Below are 11295 nucleotides of genomic sequence, written 5' to 3' on the forward strand. Positions count from 1 at the left end.
TTTTTGTGCAAATGACTGCTTGTCGACATTGATAAATAAAATTTTCTTCAGCACGTACCGAATCAAGAACAGGAATTACCAACGTTTTATCACCACACATTAGGCGAAGTAATAGAGGATTTGAATAAAACAAAAAGCATTACAGTCAGTGTAGATGCATCAAGCAAAAAAGACATCAAACTTTTTCCATTCCTTGTGTGGCTTTTTTTGCCAAATTGTGGAGTTCAAGACAAAATTATAGACTATTTCCTTACCTGATGAAACATCCGACATACAGTGTGCTATGCTGAAAGAAGTGACAAATTTGCATTACAAAGCTGTTGCTTTGTGTGCAGATAACACGAACACCAGTTTTGGTGGTTGCAAAAGACGGCAAAAATAATGTTTATGTAATAAAACTTTTTTTATCGTCTTACTTTTTCATGAATACAGGATATTACATAACCCACGTCCCGTTTTTGTCTCAAGGAAATATGGTCAGCCTATGTATAATATACTTCAAGTGTTAATAATGTGGATGAAATGAAAAATAAATCTGTCCAAGTGTCCTGTTTTTTTTTTTTTTTAACTTAATTTGACGTAGTTGAGAGAATTCTTAATTCTATTTGCATTTAAAGAAGAAGCTAATCCATGACCAAAAGTAGCATCCACAATTGCATAAACTTATGGTGGGGAATATTTGAGGCTATTTTTTTATGACATCTGCTGTATTCGATAAGAAATATGGTCAGTCTAATGTATGAGACTAATATAATGGTATATAAGTTCTGGACTTTTAATCATTTTGAAATCATTTGTACTACATAATGCTGAACGAATGTCTAGAAAGTGCTACAGGCGAGGAGCTACATTATATTTTAATAACATGTTTGCAAGAGATTGTTCCACATACTTTCTGTTGGCCGTCTCACCAAACTTGAAATAAAGATTCTGTTATCAATATCAGATTCTAACTTAAGGAATATAGATGTCATATTAGGATTTTCTACTCCCATACCTGCTATTATTGTATCTTTTACACTTAACTCAATTTCTTTTCTTCTCTACAAGTCTCTTTTTCTTATCTGTTTATTGTTAAAAAGCACAAAGCTTATTAAATAGTTTTATAAAGTGTGTAGAACTTATTCTCAGAAGAATGATCTTAGTAAATTCAAATAATATATTTCTGTTGATTGATGAGATTTAGTATTAACCGTTAAATAACTAAAAATTATCACATTTTATTAACAGAACATTTTTTAATGAAATTATGATTAATACAAGATGGATTAAATTTTTACTCAAGTGAGATTTGTTTTATTTATATTGACATAGATAAAATGAATAAGAAAATTATAATTTTGCAGGCTTTGGAAGAAGCTTAATATTTACTCTGGAAGGATTTTGTTTGTCACTCACTCCTGGTTCATTAGTTTGAATTGATTGTTTTATTCCTGTGCCATCATCATAATATTCAACAATACGCTGACGACCATTACTGTAGTTGATGACATATTTTCCTCTTATTACTCCACTTTCATCTCTTTCTTCTTCACGTGTTGTGATACCTCCAACGTGTCGGATACTATAAGAAAACTTATATGGGAGAGGTACTTCCGTCGTTGTGGATGATGTTTCAAGCTGTGAAAATAACATTATTTTAATTAGAAAATAAGAAATCTCACAATGAAAATTAGCATTTCTGCAACCAATGTCATTTAAATAATTATCAGTAGTGGTATAAAAATTATGAGACTGATTTTGTGCTGAACATACGGCAATTCAAGTTCGATAACTGCGCTTGACATTCTTGAATCCTGTTCACTAATAAAATTGTTTTGACTGCTTTTAGAATGTTAGTAATGACATCCGTTTGAGAGAATGTATGTCTACGCTTAATCTCGAAATTATTTTGTCAAATTTATAGTTAATTTTAAAAAAAAACAACTTTACGAAATTATGAAAATATTACGAAAAAAAGCGGCAGCAACAGAGCATTAAAATCCGATATCTCATTTTCACAAAATCGACGCAATCATAAAAATTTCCTATTATCTTTTCAGTTCAAAAAATTAGATAAAAACACGTCAGCCCTGCAGCAAAATTTCCACTGTTGCATACAGTGAGGTACCACCATTTTTCATTTAGAGATATTAAGACATCAACCACTATTTTCTCCACAAGAAAATAGTGGTTGATGTCTCGTAATCATTATAATGTGAATAACTCTTTCTCCTGAGTGAATGTTTAATATCAGGAATATCACTTTTTTTTTTTTATTAACCTTGTTTTTAAAAAAAGGTAACAGAAAGATTAACAATTCATATACTAAAAATCAATCTGCATATTATGCCTTATGCAAATGAAATATGCTTCCACCAGCTGTCTCTTAGGTCTCAATCAAACCTCAGTTTTTTTTTGTGAACAGTTCCTCGTTTCATTCATGAACATCAAGCAATGATCCTTATATAAGTTAGGAATCTTGTTCTTAAGAGACCAAACATTTTTTTTTTTTTTTTTTGGAACCACAGATCTGTGCCTAAGTAAAATATGGAAAAACCTTAGGGAGTGTGAGTTATAATAGCGCTTCGAGCACAGCTGTGAACGATTTCATTTCTCACCACCTCTTTTGAATCATAGGATGCTCATACAGAAACAGAACCCATAGAAAACGTATACATTAAAAACCCACTGCTGTTCTCTCCGATTTAGACCTTAAGTAAAAAATGATCTCGTCATTTCAAAAAGAATATTCGTTGTTGATTACATCAGAAATCGAATTTTAAAACCACAAGAGAGGAATTCTCAACCTCTTTACACGAAATAAACTGAAATCACCCTCATATGATGAAAGAGCTTCAGTTCAACATTGCAGTGGATGGAATATCAAATGAGATTGGAAGTAATAATGCGGATGATGAGATGCCAGTGCTGAAAGAATTTGCACGTTTACGCAGACTCCTTCACAGGACAAAATGCAAGCTGGAGTGACTGGACAAACGATTAGCGTGTGGTATGGGAGAATGGAAGAGAAAAGTGACAGTATTGTATGGAAATGCGATGATAAGATGTATGCTTAATGAAAACGTGCGTTGCAGAAGAAAGAAGTGAGCGACTTACTTGTTTTGGCAAGCAGATATATTTAAGAGTTGTTAGAAGAAGCAAAAATTAAGAACGTAAAGATTGTGATTCTGCTGCCTCAGTGTGATCCGTCGGAAATGAGAAGGGCCATGATTGCCAATGAGTAGATTGTACAGAAGAAATGGCGAGCAGTTTATAGATGAATAGAGTGAATTTGACGGACTTAAGGACCTGTATATTCCTGATGGACTGCACTTAAATGGTTTTGGAATTAGATGCTTGGAGAAAGTTTTTCAGTGAGTTTGTTAGTGCAATCAAGCACGTATCTGGCCACCCCCCCCAAAGACAAATGAGTATGTGCAGAAATAGCCACCCCTGGGATAAATACGTATGAGTGCAGGAATTATTGTGAACAGCTGGGTGCAGTTTTCAGAATCTAAATGGGCAGTTAATGATATACAGATGTGGTTGTCAGAGAATGTAAAGGATATTGTATTTTCAGCGAAGATAGAGCAGGAGGAGGGATATTATTAATGATAGTTGAAGAACTTCGACAAAAATAGAAGCTAAGGAAGACTGTAGATCTGAGAAAAATGGTTCATTTGAGGCAGTCTGATGTAAGATAGAACAAAATATATTGTTAGTTGCTGCGATAGATCTGGGGGGGGGGAAGAAGATGTGGATGACAGCGGATTAGTGCAAACGCCAAGCAATTATGGAAGACTTAAACTATGGGGGATATAGATTGGAAGGGCAGATTGCAAAAGGGAATTTATAGTTAATAAGCGGTAATTACCTGAAATGGCATGTAATGGATCTGGTAACATCATGAGAAGATATATCCATAACTACAGTAACAATCCTACCTCTAATCAGGGAAAGTGATCATGCAGTCTTGCTCAACATGTGAAAATTTCAGTCAAGAATGAGTTTATGTGGAACTACAAAGCTGATGATTATGACAAACTCAGGAGGCAACTTGTAGAAGTGCCATAGCATAAGAAACGACATGAAACGAACGTTATTAGTGCATGAGAAGCGGTCAAAGGACTGTTTGAGTGAGACAGTATCAGAGTGCATACCCAGGATGAGGAGTATTCCTTTAACGGTGCTTTTTTTTTTTGCTCCTGCTTTATATTGTACTCAACCACTTAATCCGTACTCGGTAAAGCAGGAGCTAAAAAAAAGCACTGTTAAAGGGAATATAAACAAAATGATCAACATACACATGAGTAATGTAAAGCACAGGCAAGAAAGGCTGAATCAATTTTGAGATACGGTAATTAACTTTTTCAGAGTAGGTCAAAGTAAATCAAAAAAGTTTTTTCGCTACGTAGCAAGTAAAAAAAAAAGATAACTTTACTTAATGTTGATGGTAGGAAAGTGGCAGAAGAAATGTTCAGTTATTAAGTGATCACTTTACAAGGGTATATATCATTCAAGGTGGTGGCTTTGCAGTTACTGAGGTGAGAGATTGATGTAGATGAACTGGATGGATGTACTCAGTATATTGAAAAATATCAATGCAAATTCAACAGTGAGACTAGATGGTATGCTACGAGAATATGCTAGTAAACCGGTGGTGCCTCTGACAAATTTTGTTTAATTTAAATATCAGCTCTGGCAAGGTTCCAAGGGAGTGGAAAGAGGGTAAGATAGTTCCATTACATAAAGGTGGCTCCAAGACAGAAATAGCAAATTACAGACTGAGGTTAAAGTTTTGCAAAAGTTAGTTCAAAGTAAAATTCAGAAATGGGTGGATAGGGATATCATACTCTATAGGGTATAAAAGGGTATCAGAGGGTGGTGCAGTTGAATCAAGGCAAATGAAGGCGACTAGTAGAGTGTCCCAGGGTACTAGACCCACTGTTTTTTAATTTATACATTAATGATATAGTGGAAGATATGTAAGGGATGAGGGTATTCAGTTCGCTGATGAGGGCAATAGTTGATATCTTACATGATGATTTAAATAAATTGGCAGTTTGGGAAAAGGACAATGGCTGTCAATTTAATGTTGTAAAATTTAAGATAATGCACTTCAGGATGAAATGATTACACAATTCATATCACATTGATGGTACTAGTTGCCAGGAAATTCTTGAGGGTAAGGATCTGGGGGTGAATAGAAATTTGAAATTCAGAGAACATGCTGCAAGAGTGGGCAAAATAGCTCAGATGATTACTTGAATGTTGAACACATTGACAAGTAAAGATATGGAGGTTATTATCCTTCTTTATAAGGCTATGATTCGGCCACATATTGACTACTGTACACAGATTTGGTCGCCTGCGTTTCTTGCGGATCGGGAGGTGGAGAAGATTCAGATCTATGGAATGTTCCTTATTATGATAGATTGAAGGTTGCAGAGTTGGTAGGATATGAGGAAACTTATAAGTTACTAAAGGTATTCTATAAGATTGACGTAAAACAAAATTTTCAATACAAGGGATTAGAGAGAAAACAAGGAATCATACTTGAAAGTTACCTGAGAGTGTGGTTAGTAAGGTTCTTTACTTGGAGCGTGGTGAATGAGTGGAGTGCCAGAGATAATTTTGAGCGCCCCACCAGTAAATAAATTTAAAGGAAATGCATGATGGGTATTGTGTTAATGGATAGGATCTTCCAGGTCGAGTCTTTTGACTCCATGGAGTACCCGAATAAATAATAACCTTGCCTTGAGTTTCTAAAAACGATCATTCCATTTTATATCTTTGCCATCACTAACAATAAAAATTGAAAAAAATATGAAGCATACGAAAATAGACTAACAAAGTTGTCAAATAATTCAATGGCATTAGAACTGGAGCAAAAGCTTTAACTTTTGATAGGGAGTGAAACGATGGTGAGTAGGTCAACATCGCTTTCTGAATCTCTGGTAATGACGATTAAAAAGGAAGCGACGCTATATATATATATACTGGAATTTATTCGCTGGTGCACTTATTTTTAAACATTGAAGAAAGTATTTTTATCCGAGTTGTACAAACCAGCTGATTCAGTGCATGAGTTACTGTGAGAAAGTAGTGTACACGCTGTACTCTCTTATCCTCCTCCACTCCAAATGGCTTACTTGAATCGTCTATTTTTTTTTTTTTTTTTTTAATTTCTCCCTTCACTGAGATAAGAAAGTTAACTTGTTTTGAGAATAAATGAAGACAATGTATATAAATTCCTATGATTAATTAAAGACAATCACTTCTGGGTGTATTTGCATGTGTAGATACAAATTTATAAGTTCTGATTTGGTATCTTCAGTGCTGTTTATTCTTTGAGTAAACTAAATTCTCAGCTGCTTCTAATGTAGCAGACTATTAAAAATATCCTTATTTAAGGAAAAAAATTGTGGGAAATAATATGAGGATTAAATACGAATCCTTAGCTATTGATAAACGTATACACTTCTCATATATTTGAATGCATTCAAAACTCGAAATCGCTTTACGAGGAATGTTGGTAAAGAAAACTGTGGGAACTATGGAATATCCTATCATTTATAGCGGGAAACTTGAAATATTAATCAGTTTCTCGAATCTATGGTATCTCCTATTAACAATTCATAAACTTAAAAAAAAAAAAAAAAATCCATACTCAGCAATAAATCAGTTGACGATCAACTCCGTCTAGAAGAATTTCATCCCCTTTCCAAAATTACGGCTGCTGTTTCGTTCAAACTTGCTTTCACTTCTTTTTCACGAGACCAATCCTCGGCTTTTTACGTTAAGAAAGAAATAACAGATTATATCAGATCAGGACACGTCTTATATTCTAAGCCCACAACATTCAATCCCTCCCTTTGATATTTCGTTTGGTTAAGGCAGAAGCAAACAAGACTGATGCCAGCAAATAATTCTCTGTTAAATGCTTGTTTTCCGGCCAGTTTTCCTTTGAGTAGAGTAAACGCATTTCCTTGTAATAGCTTAATGTTCAAGGTAGCACTGAGCTATTCATTTTTAATAGCTCAGTGTTTTTTTTTTTCCCCTTGAGGATATTCGAAAGATGTCAACTGCTATCATCTGCAAACTATTATGGTGTTTTAATATTATTAAGGAAAGTAAGGAAAATATTTCTGATTTTAATTTACCTTTTCGTCGATGCAGCAGACTGATGTTACCATGACAGCTAACAGCAAAAACAACTAAAAATAAAATAAGAGAAAATTCTGAAACTTCATTTAACCACCACAATCTATTTTTCTTTTATATATGAGAAAGATATAAATTATATTCATAACAATTAAGTATGCATGATTGAAACTTTAGTCATCTCTTACTAGCCTTATGGAGTTGCAACTATTTTCATCTCTAAGAGGAGGCGTGGAAGGGCTCATGTGGAGAACTTTCTCACAAGTATAGTATATTTTACCACGTACACAAGCTGTATTAATTACTTTCGTATCTCCATACCAGTTAATCATTTTCATTTGAGTCGTATTTGTGTTAATTTTTCAATGCAAATAAGTTTCGGATGTAACCAAGGGAAACCTGGTCTGCTCACTCGTGACAATACGCCATTAGAGGGATTACCCAAAACTTTGACCAAAACATTCAAAGAGATTTGATACATACTACTGTTTATTCACAGTGCTACTAGCAATCAGAACCCGTATGTTTGATTTTGCTGAGTATAAGCCGTGCACAATAATTATTACCTGGAAAAAAAAAAACTTCTAACATTTAAAATCTTACTATATTCTAATTAACTTTCAGTTTAAAATCAGGAGTATATGTTAAATAATTACCGTTAAGGATCAGGCTACTGACTATAAATCTACTGTGCACTCTGAACTGTCCTAAAAGTTGCCGTTTCTCTTTCTTTAGAAAATGTTGTCCATCAATTTTATGCCATTTCGTAGTATATTCCATTGCAGCGAAATGCGCCCACTGTGAAAGATTGTTATTAGCAGTTGACTTACTGCACTAATGTACCTTTCCTCAAATTTTGGTTTAGTTTACAGAAAACCTAACGCACTCGTGATGGAAGTAAATAATGAGCCTACGTGGAACTATGCATCAGACCAAGAAGTTAGGTTCGAAGTGGACTTGTTGGTAAGATTTAAAAGTATTAATACTGCCTCAAGGATTCCTGAATGTTTATTTTGGATCTAAACTTTACAATGAAACACAGACTTATTTTTTCTAGAATGAAAGAAGTTTATTCTTAATGGATAACTATATTAACTATTACTTTATTATTCCTAATACCTCTAAGGAGTCCGAAGACTCATTGCGGGAGGATACCTACAACTGTCTCAACCACTACACCGAACCTCTACTACGAATCATCTCCATCAACGCCCACCACAACTAGTATTTTTTTTTTGTCTGTAAATTGCGTGTGTTCTAATTTTAGGATAAAAGAAAAATATTATTTAGTAATCGATATTTTAATAAAATTATAAATCTAATTATTAAAAAATAACGGAACGAAGGAAGATGCCAGTAGCAGTGAATAATCTGTAACGCCTGAATTTCAGTTACAGGGCAAGACAAATAATGATTGCACTGGGAAATTTGTTTAATCTTTCAGAACACACAATATTCGATTTTAGTTACAGTGAAATTGTTTGCGGTGTTTTTCGATTTGTAGCGCCCTCTTGCAACCTTGTTAGAATCGTGAAAAATTTGGATATAAATATTGTATAATTATCGATTTGTGGATCATATATAAACAGGGGTGGGCAAGTTCTTCGTTTATAAGAGCCGCATATAATTTCTGCGTCTCTTAAACATTTTTAAATGTTCAAGAGACGCAGAAAATATTATTTTAAAATTGTATTTATAAAAAATACAACTATATATTAGTCCTACTCACCAAAGAAGAATATGTTTAATCTCTACTCGTTGACGGTTTTGATTGAGTCTTCATTCATTCGGTTAATAGTTTAAAATCTGGCTGGTAGGATGTCAAAGCTGTTCTAAGCTCGGTGAGGTGAGTGCGGATAGCACGATGTTTTGACTTGACAAATTTCATTACAGTGAAGAGAGATTTACAGCAGTAAGTTGTCCCAAAAACAGAGAGTAGTTGGAAGCCAGTTTTTTTGAAGATTGGGATACTTTGCTTCTGGTATTTGTTTCATCCATCATTTATGACATCAATCACAAAAGGATTCACAAGAAATTCAAAATGTGTCTTTAACTTTTTTTAGTTTCTCAAACATCATCATAAAGTGCTTCTAAGTTTCCTTCCTATTTCCGTTTTATAACAACACCAGAAAAGTACTTATCTACACTAAAATTTACTAGTTATGTTCCGCTACCACCACAAGTGCGTAACTTGTGTGTACTGTATGAAGAGTGGTGATGCAGAGTCCAGGCAACAGAGGCGATGGGTAATGCAGCGATCATAGTAGTCACTTTTGGAACTAATTTTGGCGGGAGCGACAACACAGGCCATCAAATGTCGAAACACGTTTTACCAACCAAATACGATAATAAAATCCACATTAACAACCCTTTTGACCGGTACCATTTAAAAGCTAAAGATGTAAAGTTTCAAAATATCTGATTTTTATTTATCTTTCAAGTATTTACGAAATAAAATATTCTAATATTGGTACATACTATACTGCTATAGATTATTAATATAAAAGTTTAGAAAAAATGGCAATGAAAAACAATATTGTTTCGGGAGCCGCAGTTTGCCCATCCTTGATATATAAAAAGTAAATTATATACTGTATTTAATATAACTACTTCAAAGTTAATATTTCATGCGAAATAATGAATTTTTAAATAGAGCTTTGCATTCTTCTTATTTTTATAGTGAAGGACAACACAAACGTTGAATTAAACATAGTCTCCATATCGCTAGAGTTTTCAATAAATTTAGGGCTGTTCTTTTATTTATTGTAATCCCCACAAAAGCATAAATTTATGGATGAGTTCTCGCATGTTGTTTTCTGTCGATCAAGCTACGTTCACATCATTCAAAAATGAAACATACGGCTGCCAATAATAAAGAAATTAACGTAATTTAAATTATTGAAATATTCAGATATAAGGTCAATAAACAACTGATTTCATATAACAAGTAACTTATACAAATTATTTCGTCGATTAATTATTTTTTGCTTTCAATTGGTATACAATGGAATAATGATATTTTTAATGCCTTACTTACCATTTTCATCATTTTAAAGTGAATTTTCGAGTCTCCTTTTAACAGTAATGAAGCAGTTAGATCGTCTTACAAACTATAGTACTTTCGCTGTTAGTAGCTTGGAATAGGAAACTGCTCGTATGTCGGAAGCCACAAGTTTGTCCTTGTCCTGCTTTATAAAATGCCTCTAGGCTAACTGGAATAAAAGGTTACACTTTCTTGAAAGCTTATTAACTGGAATTTGCTGAACCGTGTGAAAGCTATTTTCTTGAACCTTTATTTTTAAAAAAATCTTATTATTTAAAAATATTAAATCAAGATCTATTGGTTTATAGTTCGCTGCTTGTCTTGTTACCTTAAGAATATCTTCAAGGTGCACTAAGAAACATTAAAACAGCATTCAAAAGGCGACATACGTCATGTGTTTACAAGTCTTGGTCAGCTGGAGGCACAGGAAAAATATACGCCATTCGAGCAAAATAAGCAATGAACCATTCTAAACACCTAACTACCCCCCCCCCCCTCTGTTCAAAAAGAAACCGAACTTTTGATAGAAAATAAAACACAGGCCAATTATAATTATTCAAATCATTTATTTCAATCAATATACTCTCCCTCAGCTTCGATACAGCGTTTGGCACAGTCAATTAATTCGTTAAATGAGTTTTTTAATATCTTTTTTTGGAATACTGTTGAGAGTCGTGGTTGCTGACGCTTGAACGTTTTTAATGGTGTCGTATCGCTTTCCTTTTATCGGCAAATGAAGTTCGGTGAAGAGAAAGAAGTCACAGAGTGCTAAACCAGGTGAATACGGCAAAGTGATCCAACACACAAACTTGGTTTTTGAGCAAAAAGCGTCTCACAATGTTCGAACGATAAGACGGTGCATTATCGTGCAAAAGTGACCAGCTGCCTGTATCAGGATATTCATGCCGTACGCGACGAATTCTCACTATCAATCGCTTCAAAACTTCTAGATAATACTCAAGCATGGACAGTTTGGCCAGGTGGAACAAATTCTTTGTGGATAACCCTTGGAATCGTAGAAACAAATCAGCATCGTCTTTACTTTTGACTTCTCCAAGCGACTTTTTTTTTTTTCTCGGATGCCCCTCTTCTGCTGGTCTTCACTC

General features: G+C 34.0%; 1 protein-coding gene across 1 annotated transcript; it reads right to left on the reverse strand.

The window, feature by feature from the left end:
* Positions 1-1332: 1332 nt before the first annotated feature.
* Positions 1333-10298, reverse strand: LOC150094700 (cuticle protein 10.9-like). Its single transcript, XM_090411636.1, has 3 exons — positions 10184-10298; positions 7146-7199; positions 1333-1620 (listed from the first exon to the last, which is right to left on the reverse strand). The coding sequence occupies exons 1-3, from the start codon at positions 10193-10195 to the stop codon at positions 1333-1335; spliced, it is 354 nt and encodes a 117-aa protein (XP_090267762.1). The 5' UTR covers positions 10196-10298.
* Positions 10299-11295: the final 997 nt, after the last annotated feature.

Source organism: Typopeltis vanoorti, chromosome 21 (genome assembly GCF_054136105.1).
Source record: "Typopeltis vanoorti isolate ZY-2024b chromosome 21, IOZ_Tvanoo_1.0, whole genome shotgun sequence".
In the NCBI taxonomy this organism is placed as follows: Eukaryota; Metazoa; Arthropoda; class Arachnida; order Uropygi; family Thelyphonidae; genus Typopeltis; species Typopeltis vanoorti.

Coding starts and splice junctions, on each gene's coding strand:
- LOC150094700 (XM_090411636.1), bottom strand. Junction 1,621..7,145: donor TCTGCTGCATCGACGAAAAG/GTAAATTAAAAT, acceptor TTATTTTCACAG/CTTGAAACATCATCCACAAC.